The sequence below is a fragment of the Trachinotus anak genome, unplaced genomic scaffold (genome assembly GCF_046630095.1).
Source record: "Trachinotus anak isolate AG129_WGS33_773 ecotype Australia unplaced genomic scaffold, CSIRO_AGI_Tana_v1 ptg000032l, whole genome shotgun sequence".
NCBI lineage: Eukaryota > Metazoa > Chordata > Actinopteri > Carangiformes > Carangidae > Trachinotus > Trachinotus anak.
In genome coordinates, this window is record NW_027273883.1 from 13,325,020 (window position 1) to 13,336,895 (window position 11,876).

The 11,876-nt window shown below is 39.8% G+C and overlaps 2 protein-coding genes across 3 annotated transcripts; one reads left to right on the plus strand and one right to left on the minus strand.

The window, feature by feature from the left end:
• Positions 1-252: 252 nt before the first annotated feature.
• On the plus strand, positions 253-3,270 carry rpp38 (ribonuclease P/MRP 38 subunit). 2 transcript variants are annotated; one of them, XM_071469649.1, is made up of 2 exons: positions 253-374; positions 1,251-3,270. In XM_071469649.1, exon 2 carries the CDS (start codon positions 1,258-1,260, stop codon positions 2,065-2,067), a length of 810 nt encoding a protein of 269 aa, XP_071325750.1. In that variant the 5' UTR covers positions 253-374; positions 1,251-1,257; the 3' UTR covers positions 2,068-3,270. The 2 variants fall into 2 exon arrangements, with proteins under 2 accessions (XP_071325750.1, XP_071325751.1); XM_071469650.1 differs by having other exon boundaries at positions 259-374; positions 1,256-2,215.
• nmt2 (N-myristoyltransferase 2) lies at positions 3,100-11,357 on the minus strand. The gene is made up of 12 exons (XM_071469648.1): positions 11,107-11,357; positions 10,494-10,611; positions 9,212-9,353; positions 8,466-8,584; positions 8,282-8,373; positions 8,055-8,171; positions 7,771-7,941; positions 7,539-7,647; positions 7,260-7,430; positions 7,007-7,174; positions 6,649-6,786; positions 3,100-6,019 (listed from the first exon to the last, which is right to left on the minus strand). The coding sequence occupies exons 1-12, from the start codon at positions 11,217-11,219 to the stop codon at positions 5,999-6,001; spliced, it is 1,479 nt and encodes a 492-aa protein (XP_071325749.1). The 5' UTR covers positions 11,220-11,357; the 3' UTR covers positions 3,100-5,998.
• Between the last annotated feature and the right edge of the window lie 519 nt (positions 11,358-11,876).

Consider the following 11,876-nt stretch of genomic DNA (forward strand, 5'->3'; position numbering starts at 1 on the left):
TTATCTAGTTATATTTTATTTTTTAATTACTATTATTTTCAATCATGTATTAATTCGTCAGCCATCTGTAAAGCTCTTTGAATTGCACTAAAATGTACAAAATATGCAATACAAATAAAGTTTAATCAGGTAGACTGTATTAGAAGGTAACTATATCTGGATAAAAAAATACCTTTAATTTATTTTTAATAGTAACGTTTACTACTGCCTATTGAACGCTGGTCGGCGCTGTTGGTGTTTTTAAATAAAGTTATTTAGATTCAAACAACATGGCGACTCGCTGTGGTACATCCATGCTGTTGGATTGAAGATGTGAAAACTGCAGGAATTTAAAAAAAGAAACGTGATTTTTTTTTTTCTGCTCGAAACATCAGGTAAAGTAACGTTGAATGTCATCTTGTTTGTCACGTCTGTGGTTGGTTTGTAATGTTATCACCGGTTTAATCAGAGAACGGAAGCTTCAATAGTCACAAAATGTTTTTCCATCCGACATTCACGGATCATAACTATTGATGGATTAATATGCACATCACTTAAATGTTGCAGCTGGTCAAGACGGGGCTGATTTAATTCAATCTATGATAATTTACCATAATGTGTTGATAATCTGAGAGTAGAAAGTACAATATTTCCCTCTGAAATGTTGTGTAACAGAAATGTAAAAGTAACTCAAAGTTTCTACAAATTGTACTAAAGCACAGTACCGAAGTAAGAGTACTTGTTTTCCACCGCTGTTGATAAACGTGCTGAGTCACAAATATAACACTAACATCTGTAATATTTTTATATTTGTTCCCTAACATGAACACATAACATACAAAACATTGTTTGTCAAATGTAGTTACAAAAAGAATTGTTACTAAGGAACTATACATTTTATACTTTTTGCCACAATATTAAGTTCCCCTTCCTATTTCATAACCATCATATTTTCTTGTGTATGTGCTGTAATGAGTTTTAATTATTTTGTCACTGATAGAATTCCTTGTATTGTTTGGTAAGCATTTTGTAAACATCTGTTCTTGAATAGAGTTAAACAAATATTCATTAATTATTACTATATGTTTTGAGCAGGTGCTCTCTGCAGGATATATCATGTAATGGAGACAAAATTATCCTAAAACTAACCTTTGGTGTTTCTGTACTACTATTTCCTGTAACCATTTTATATTGGCTGGGCTCCATGTGTAATGTAATTTTTTTTTTTTTTTTTTTTTTTTCACCAACTGATTTTGTTTTTATAATTTCAGAGCAGGTATGGCCAATTCAGGGAAGCCAGTTAAAAAGGAAATTAAAAGGCAGATTCCAGCCAAGACCTCCTTCACTTCACCCTTCACCCCAACATGGAGCGCACTCCCCCAAGAAGACATGCATTTCATCCTGAAAACCTTGACGGACAAGCTCATCTCCATGGGTCTTGAGAAGAAAGAGATGAAGGTGTATCGCCCGTGGAGGACAAAGAAAGACCGGAAAGCTGCTGCGGCCTCACCAGATCCGGTTCCCCAGGTGCAGGATACTCCCAAAAACGGCTGGACAGATGTGGCAGCCAGACGACAGCTGGCCATTGGCATCAATGAGGTTACAAAGGCTCTGGAGAGAAATGAGCTCAAACTGGTGCTGGTGTGCAAATCTGTCAAACCAAAGCACATGACCTATCACCTGATAGCGCTGAGTGCAACAAGAGGCGTGCCGGCCTGCCAGGTGCCTCGTCTGAGCCAGAGCGTGTCCGAGCCGCTGGGGCTGAAAAGTGTCCTTGCACTGGGATTCAGACACTGCGCCTCCAAGGATGAGGAGGTCTTCACTGATACTATTGATGCCATTAAACCCAGAGTGCCTTCACTGGATGTTGCATGGCTCCCAGGTGCAGCAGCCACTGTAACACCCAAGGACCCTGCTGACACGGAGGAGGAGGAGGAGGCAGGAGAGAAGAGAGGCCAGAAAAGGAAACCGGAGAGTGAATCTGAGGAGATCACGGGGTCTCCCTCCTCCTGCACTTTGCAGCCTCTTAAAGTGAAGAAAATAGTTGCAAACACTGAAAAGAAAGGAAAAAAGAAAGTTAAAACATAGGAGAAACACCATTCCTGTGTTTGTGTACGTCTTAGCCCAGTGGGTCCCAACACTCTTCATGTGACCACGTGAGACTGATTTTTCCTTTTCAGATTGCTTCATTTTAAGGAATTTTACAGGCCTGAACAATGTCCTTTTGTCTTTTTTGTCCATTAATCATCTTGTCAGAGTTTAAATTTATCTTGGGAACTCTTCTGACCTCCGTGTTAGGATTCACCCTTTGTCCTCTCTGACATTTCAGGCAGCCATTAGTTCATAATCATGTAACGGGTTTTGCGAAGCAGCTTACTAAGACTTGAAACTCGCTTGACGTAGGTTGTCCATTACAGTGAACTACAGCCGAAACACATATTTAATTAGTGAATCAATAGAACATTCTTTGGATCCAACTTCCCTACTGTGGGGATTAACTGCTTTTCTATGTCATTTTTAGAAAGTCAACTGAATATCCTTAGGTTTTGGGTCAATGGTAACATAATAACAAGCCATTTAAAGATGTCACAATGCGCTAAGAAATACTTGGTATTGCATTGCATGGTAAAGCAGCTGACTGACTTGCCAAGATGCCAATGCATTAATACAGAGAAATAAAATTTAGTAAAAACCAGGAGCAGACATGAGTCTACCACTTTTCTTAAGCAAGTAAGTCCCTTTTTTTTTTTTTACTCCTCACTCCACTGGCCTGAATGGAAACCAATGGCCGCAAAGACTGTAACAAGCATGGTGTGGTTTGGAGGATGATCCTTGATTAACTACTTGGTTAAAAATTGTAAGGACCATGACATGAGTTTAGAGTTTATTTATATAAGATGTAATTTAATTGACCAGAAAGAGGCACATAATGTTATTAAGATTTTTATGTGTCTGAATTAAACCTGTGTGAGATGATGGGATTTTAGGAAAAACTTTTTCATAATTATTGGTAAATATGACAGAAAAGGAAACTCATAGAAACAAGCGTTTCTGATCCGCTCTGTGTTTTTTTTGGTTCGAGTTTGTAATAAACACATGAAAAGAAGTGCATCACTCATGTTCCTTTTTATAGTGAGTTTATTCAATCAAACATCCATGCTGGTATAGCTGACGTGTGTATTGAAACAGATTGTTATTTGCATGGGGTCATGTCTAAATGATGCTGGTACAAGTTCTTCAGCTTTTTCACAGCTTACAATGGATCTGAATAAAAATATTGTTCTTCAGTTAGAGAAAGCTGTATGTCGTTTCAAAAGTACACCCCCCCTCACCCCATCCCAAAATCTTAAAAAAAAAAATCTTTTAAATAAGGCAGGTACTTCGGGTTGAGTTCTCACTAAAGGGTGTAGCTAGTAACATCAACGCTAAAATCAACACGGCAGAAAAACTGACATGCTCAAAGTTCATTCAAACAGCTGCAGGCAACACATCATGACAACATCCATGAGGCACACCGTTGACTCGGTAACCGATTATCAGTGTTAAAGTAATCCCGGTAACTTCTCATTCAACCTTTCAATGGTTAAAAAAAACAATTCTTTGAACCCTGAAGCACTCACTGTCCACTGGTTTCTCTTTTCTTGCTAATTTATAAAGAGATGAGAAGAAAATTACATCACATACAGAAAAATCAACGACAAAAATGGCAGCAGCCTTTACCTCTTAAGTTATGCAGAGTCACATGAACAAGAACATCGAACATAAAGTAAACTCAGAGCAAAGAGACCATTTAAAAATATTAGAACCCTTCTGAGTAAACCACCACGGAACAAATGGCCTGACAACAGTTTTTCGAGCATGGGTAACTGTCAAATACTCTAAACCCTCAAAAATCAGTTTTGAAGTTGCCTATATTACTGGAAATTTTAGGGAAATACTGGAAAGAAAAAGGATGAGAATTATGTCTTAAGACATTTTGCAAAGCACAATTATAAATATCAGAACAGTTCCACGCATTTAGCTGCACAACACACTAAAAAAAAAAACCTACAGTATATTTTTCAGACACACAAAATACAGTACCATTACAAAAAACAAATTGAGAGAAGTCAATAAAAACGGACCTGGAAAAACAGGAAAAGCTCACATTTCAAACTGATGTGGTTACTGATACAGGCTTGTGTTGTTTCAGCCACTGTACTCTGACTGCATGCTGTTGTAAATGACTACTTAAGACCCTTTGAGTGTTGTGCTCACGTCTCTTGGTTTTATTTAACTGACAGTCTGATTAAGAACACATCTAACATCCTATTACAGGCGAGTGGGTGGATGGTTACCTACACATATCATAAATGCTTACAACCACAGTGTTGTTACTTCTGCGGTTTTCGAGAGACAGCTTATTTTCTGCTTTGCAACTGGGTACTTAAAGTAGGAAGTGATACATTACTTGCCAGCGATCTGAGTGGCAATGACTAAATTAGAAAAGTAAAAATAACTTTGGCTGTTTTAAACGTGACTGAACTGGGCACATGTACTCTTTCAAAGCAAATCAGCCATTTCTACACTATAAAACTATCTCTTGACAGAAATACTGACCATTTTCAAAACATTCTTGTACAAAACGAATTTCAAATTTACTTGACTATGGTTTAATTGGTGTCTTTTTTTTGTGTGTGTGTATGTGTCTCTCCCAGCCTTTGGTACTATAATTCTCACTGCCCTGCTTGTGCAGTGAGCACATCTTCCTGAATTTAATTAATTTCTTTTTCCCTCTTATTCAACAGCCTTGTTAAGTGGACAGCACACAACTGACATGCAATGAATGTATCAGTGAATATAACCAAATAACACACTGTTTGAGTGCTTGACTGTTAAAAAAAAAACCTGTTCTACAAACAGATTTATAATGTGAAAACAGCCCATACCTTTGTTAAAAAAAAAAAAAAAAAGTTATGTACCACATTATGTACCACAACCCATCTGTTTTGAAACCTGGGCTAACTGACCCTTTAAGGACCCTTTTGCTTGTTTAAGAACTCATAAATTGTGCTTCATCGATGCAATACATTCTTCATCAAAAACCATTTAAACCCACACTGTCTGAACAAACTCAGTGACATCTACACTACTTATGAGGAAAATACTTTGGATCAGCCCTCCCAAACCCCAAACTCACACTACAGGAATAAATATGATCTGGCTTTAAATATACAGGTAACTATATATTTTGAACAAAAACATGTATATCAATGCACCGGTTGGATGAGTCCTTCTTTTGCTTGTGTATGTTTTATTTAACAGGGTTTGTGTTTCTATGTGTGTACAAATGTTTGTTGTTTGTGATTTAAAAGTTAGGATATTCGTCTCCAGAGCGCTTGAGGGGGAAAAAAAAAATCTCTTTATATGTCAGCTATCAAAAGAAACACCTTGTCAGCATTTCTAATTCTACTGAGGCTCCAAAACAGCCAGCAGAGACACTTCAGAACACAATGATATCAGAACAGATGGGAATAATAATTGTTTGGACAGAATGAACATTATTAGAAAAGTTGCTAATTATATCTAGCCATGTTTACTTGCTGATTATCATTTACATTACTTCCATGTCAGTGAAATTAAATGACACGTCCATCCCTTGAAACAAAGTGTCTGATGAGGAAAAGCTAAACAAAATTCACAAATGTCAAGGCATCCTCTTGAATGTCAAATTGGTGTGTTTTTAAATGTGAGTGTTCATGTCAGGAGCATTGTACTGTATGAGTATCTCAGGCATAGCATGACTTCATGACTTCACATTCAGGATGTTGATGATTTAAGAGTTTTCACCTCCAGGTGAACTGAGAATGTTCTTGATGACACAAGTGCCGGGTGAACCGCCTCCCGGTCACCAGGTTGGTTTTACGGTTGTAGTTCTCATTGTCTAGCTTGGGCTACCTGTATGTCCAGGTAAAGAATAGGCAGAGGTCGCTGAAAACCTCTCAATCAGTATTTTGTGGAGCAGCCATGAAGAGACCTGCTACTGAAGGACAAGGCCAACCTGAAACAGAGATTCACCTGTTGTTAGATGTTTGACAAAAAGAACACAAACATTTTGGAATCTATGTTGGAGCATGTTGCGCCAACTTACATTTACATTTAGTCATTTGGCAGACGCTTTTATCCAAAGCGACTTACAAGTGAAGGACATCAGTAAGCTTCAGTGCAGTAGGAAACCTTGGTGTAAGTATTAAGTACTATATCTATTTAATAAGTGCGAGAATGTATAAGGAAGTGAAACTTCTCCTAGATTCAAACTAGTTATAATATGAGTGCTTACAACAAGAATAACAGATACGCATGACTGCTAATATATTACTGCTACATCAATGCCTGTCAAATAGTTACTTTTATTCAATGTACGATGCATGATTGCTCACAACTGAGCATTTATGGACTGGGACATGAACTTAACCCCTTTTTTATACAATATTATAAATTAACTTGCCTATAGCATTTTAGTCCACTTATTTTTAGACTTATTTTAAAGTCTGTGGCATAACAAGCACCAGCTTCATATAAAACTGAAACGTTAACTACAGACAACTTGCACTACTACATAATATATACTAAATATGTCATCAAGGATGGAGACTGATCGCTGATGTGGTGACAAAGCATGCTGCTGACCTTGTCAGGGTCCATAGGGGGACACTTCCAGTTGTAGAGGTAATACTGCAGATTTCCATCTCCTATGCCAAATTTGAGCTTCTCCAGGAACACCTTATTCTCCATTAGATCCAAGGCATTGAACACATCAAAACCTTTCTGTTAAACAAACAGAATAAAACATCACAAACTGAATGTCATAATGAGTTACACAGTAGCAAGAAAATAATTCATATATACCTTAAGACAAATTCTTTGATTTTTTTTATAGAAGGCCTGGATCATGCATCTTACTATTGAATTTAAAAGGTAAAACTTTTAATAACCATTTACATTTCTTGGTAGTGGCATATGTTCCACAACAAGAGAGTAACATTACCAGTTTAGCCAGGATCAGTGCATCATTCATTAAGTCCAGTAGCGGGGTTTGTGTATGAACGTTGTAAAAAGAATAAGCAGCCTTCAGGCTCCTGTGGAGAGGGTGATGCATCACAGTCGAGGGCAGAGTGTAGAAACTAGTGAAATCTGTTAGTATACCACCAGCACCCTGAGAAGAGAGAGAGATCAGCTGTTTAGAAGAATCAACAGACGGACACTGAGTTAGTGTGAGGACAGAGCCTGATTCCACATACCTCTACTACATATGTGTCAATTATGTTGTCCTGTGGCAAAAACCAGTGAGCCACCTCCTCTTCTCCCATAGAAGGTGCAAGTTGGAAACGTTTCAGGTATTTCTGTAGCAGCTCAGTGACCTGGCGGATGTCACGCCTCTCCATCAGCCGCAGACCTGGAGTCTTGGTGCTCTGTATGAGGTGTGGAGAGAGAGAGAGAGAGAAAAAGTCACTTTAAGTTCCTGCCATTTATAAAATTTGTAAAGAGAGATCCCAGATTGACAGGTGTTGTGTGTTTACATCTGGTAATCTGTAGAGTTTCATGGTTCTTTGCAGCGTCATGTTTCTGCTCAGGTGGGAGAATTTAACTTCCACAAGCTTTCTGGGGTTCAAAGAACGATGCCAATACCTAAACAGAAAAAAGAGGGGAAGAAAATCAGAGAAAAAGCATTCAGAGAGTATTGGTTTATATTGGTTGGACTTTCTGACACAGTGTTCTGTGTGTTTCATGTTTGCATACTGCAAAGTATACCTGCATGTGGACACAGGTTTGGGCAGTACGACTCCTGCTGTGTATACAGCCTGAAATATTCCTTCTAAGTTCACCCTCCGTGTGATCTCTCTGATTAGCACAGGAGCAACACGCTTTGAACGCAGCTTCTTATGGACACACAGGAAGTTGATTTCTACCATCCTCTTCAGCCTGGAGCAACAGAGAGAAGCAAGATGGCTTGTGCATTAGAGTAAAAAGGTTTCCATTAACTCTTTCAATGCACAATTCTCCAAAATGTATACGATCAGCTGTTGAGTGCTCACGTGTCATAGATGCGTATATCTGCAGGGATGGCACTGATGAAGCCAACAAGCTTCTTATTTGAGGAGACTCTCACTCCACAATGCCACTGTGGTAACCAGCCAGGTGGACGCAGAGCCCTGAGAGGGGAGGACATGCTTAGTCGGAGAGCAGATGGTTCAATATTGCATATATTTATATATAGGTTTTTGGTGAACAGTTGATTAGAACAACTGAACTGAGAGCTTACCATTTGAGAAAGCTTGGGGAATAATCAAATCTGAACATGTTATCATCATCCTCCACATAGTTTTCATTTAACAGTGTGTACAGCTCCTTCAGCTGAAAAGGAAACAGCAAGTTATTCATTTTGTGTATCATTGCTACAAGATATATTTATTGTTTTAAGTGTATGAGACAAACACTGTACTCACTACATCTGCATTGCTGAGATCAAGAGTGTCCCACATAAAGCCTTGAGGTAAGGAATATGGCTCCTGTCTGATGTTTTCTTTGTCAGCTTCAATCGGCCCATGACTCGTCACAACTTCATCTGCAAAAATAGCACAGAAAGATGTCAAAGTATTTTTCCAATCACCACATTTCCAGCAGACCAGTAAATTTCCTCCTCTTGCATTTTGCTTATGTAGCACTGATCCCAAGCCAACACCAAACTAAAGCATATTTTTAAAATAGAAAAAAAAAAACACAAAACTGCTGAGAGCATCACTTAGACATTTATAAAATCTACTTCTATTAGTCTCATATTGACCAGACTAGTTAATGGCACTAACTCTCCTGCACAGACATGACTCTTTGGCCAACAGTTGTCATGGTAACGGCTCAATATAATGCCACTCAGCATGCCCAGTGTGTATGCCTGGACCCCCACTGTACTTCACAGCTGACACTGTTTTGGGACACTGGGTTCAAGCAGCAAAAGCTAAAACCAGTAGATGGCACTGGTGCATAGAAACAGTGTTAAGGAAAGATAATATATAACCTTCTATTAATAGCAGAGATAATCCTGTTTGAGTTAGGGATACACATTTTAAGCAATTTCAGTATTCACCTATTGCTCAAGCAGTAGTAATTAAACCATTAAGAGCATATGAGGTACCAAATGAATGATTCCAATATCAAGTAAACAATGTTCTTGCATTGCTCTTGCAGTACTTACTAAGCTTCGGCACAGGCTGAGTATCCCAAAACTGGTACTTGTGCTTGGCTGCCTCGTCGATGCTCTTTGCAGGACCTTGGCAGGAAAGCAGTTCCATGGCTCTTTGGATGTCCTGCAACTTCTGAATAGGCAAGCCAGGGTTCTGCATATAGAAAAAAAACAACACATGCACATGAGAAAAAAGATAGTGAGTCGTCCTTAGTACTCAAGACAACACAAATTAGTCTCTCCCCTCAGTATGTGACCTGACATACAGTGACATATAAGACACGCAGATGATGTATATGCATCATCTGGCTAAAAACAGAATGTCTTACATAATACAAATGTGGCCAAATACAAACAACAGAGGGCCTATAAGAGATTTAAAGCCCTTTAAAACAAAAACCTAATAAGGAATACTGAACACAAGTTCAAGCCATATTTGACCATTCACACCAGACTGTCCTGACTCATAAGTACTGCTACTTATAAAGCACCCATGTCCGCAACTCTAACTCTGTAAATGACCCTGTCAAACATTGTTATCGTGAGTATGTTTACATGCACAACACTATCCTGGTTTTGAGTCTTGTCCTGGTTTTGATCTTATTCAGGACATGACATTTACACTGAACATGGGGGTCCTGGTCATTAATGTCCTTGTATACATGATTGAATAATATCCAAATCTGTGATAGTAGAGTTCTTTTTTTTTTTTTTTTTTTTTTTAAAATAGTATTTCTGCAAAGCCATAGTGGTGTGTGTTTCTGCTATATGTGTCTCTCACTCTCCAGGTTTTCATTTGTGAATGAAATCTGAAATCAGTATGCCTGTGTATTTGATTTTTTCAATCTCTCTCACTGTGTCATTTACACAGAGCATTTACCATTTTGCTTGCCTTGCCTTCTTCATCTTCTCTGCATCTTCTCTAAAACCAGGATATGATGTGGACATGGGCAAAAACATAACTGGGATATTAATGTCCAAAGAATTGTGCTGTATTTCAGGGTTTCTTTGATTCAAATACACTATCATTGTGAATTATTGTAGGCCATGCACTTGAGTATAGACCAAGGCTGGCCCGTATTAACCCATTCACACTGATGGCAAACAAACAGATTTTTCTTGAGTTGTTCATTGTGTGCTAAGGGGCTATGAGGCTTTTCCCCTCACCTACGCGTAGTATCCCATCTACCACCAGCCTGGCAAGTGACTCCACCAGGTCAGTGGGTCATGGTTTTGGATTTAAGCCCCTGTCCTGACAGTGTGTGTGCATATTTCATTTGGGTCATCGTCGCACCTTGATCTCCTGAGAGTCAGAGGCAGAGTCAGACTTGGCTCCCCCCGAGCTTGGCTTCTCTTTCTTCCTCTTCTGCTTCTTCTTCTTCCTCTTGGCCCCCAAATCTCCCCCTGGACTCCTGCAGACATGATGACAAACGCACAGTACATCGTTGAACCGGGGGCTGACTTTGTTTTGACTCCTAACACACACACACACACACACACACACACACACACACACACACACACACACGGCAGCAAAGCTAACGTTAGCTACCATAGCAACGAATGACAGCTGAGCTAGCCTCATGCTAGCCACCTAACGGTTCGCGTTAACGGATGGCTGTCATCATGTCATTCAGCCATGAAGCTAGCTGCATTTGTACGTGAAGACACACACGACTAAAAAGCCCAAAAAGACAGTGACACAAAGGCTTCACATCAACATTCCCCGTTAGCTTGAAACGACGGCCTTGTGGCAAACAGCCTTGGTGTGTTAGTGTCGGCTAACGTCGGCTAACTGCGCTAGCCATCCCCGACCGAGCGCACACATATAAACAGGCAGCGCACAAACAGGCTGCCTGAAATAACGTTACTGCGTTTCCCAGCCGTGCCGGACAGGCCATCCTCACCCCTGCATATGCTCATTCTCCTCCTCGTTGTCTCCGTCTATCCCGCAGGTGTCCTGGTCGTCCAGCTCCAGGCTCTGCTGACTGGCCGCGGATTCACTGTCCTCCGCCATCATAAAAATGTTTTTTTTTTTAAAAAATAGTCAGCCGCCTTATGATAGAGATCACGGGCAACGGGCGAGAGATGGAAAAAACAAAGAAAATGCCCAAGGAAACCGCACCACCTAGAGTCCAACGGAGGGAGGACACTCCTACTTCTTCGCATGAAATATAGTCCAGTGGCACCCATGGTTATCTGCTTTTATAATAGAAGAACTCACAGTATTAACATGTACATGTGTAATGTAAAATCTTGAAACATTTCTTCAGTTTCCTGTAAAATTTGTACAAGCCCCCAGCACGGATGGATTCTGCGTGAATGGGCCCCTGGGAACAGGCCCAAGGCCCCCAACCCTCAAACACAGGTCGCATCATTTGCAGTCGTTTTGCGTCTGCTCGTGGTGATTTTGTGCCTGCACACTTCTAACACCACTTTATAGTAACGCCATGTCTCTCTGCAGTCATTTTGTGTCTCCTTGTGGTGATTATTCCTCTCTTGGTGCTTGTTTTGTCTCTTTGTTGTCACTTTGGGTTTTCTTGTGGTCATTTTGTGTCTCTGTGTGGTGTTTTAGCCTGAAGGCCCCTACAGTAATCCATCTACACCTTCCAGCCTCTGTTCCCTCCAAGTTCCCATGAAGCACAGTGCGCACAGCAGACCCCATGATAGCATCAAA

Bases quoted from the DNA above. Each gene is read 5' to 3' on its own strand.
- rpp38 (XM_071469649.1), top strand. From the start codon at position 1,258: ATGGCCAATTCAGGGAAGCCAGTTAAAAAGGAAATTAAAAGGCAGATT.
- nmt2 (XM_071469648.1), bottom strand. From the start codon at position 11,219: ATGATGGCGGAGGACAGTGAATCCGCGGCCAGTCAGCAGAGCCTGGAG. The intron at 7,648-7,770 runs GTATACTTTGCA...TTTTCTGTTTAG, and splicing joins AAACCTGTGTCCACATGCAG to GTATTGGCATCGTTCTTTGA. The intron at 6,787-7,006 runs GTAATGTTACTC...TTTGTTTAACAG, and splicing joins CACTGATCCTGGCTAAACTG to AAAGGTTTTGATGTGTTCAA.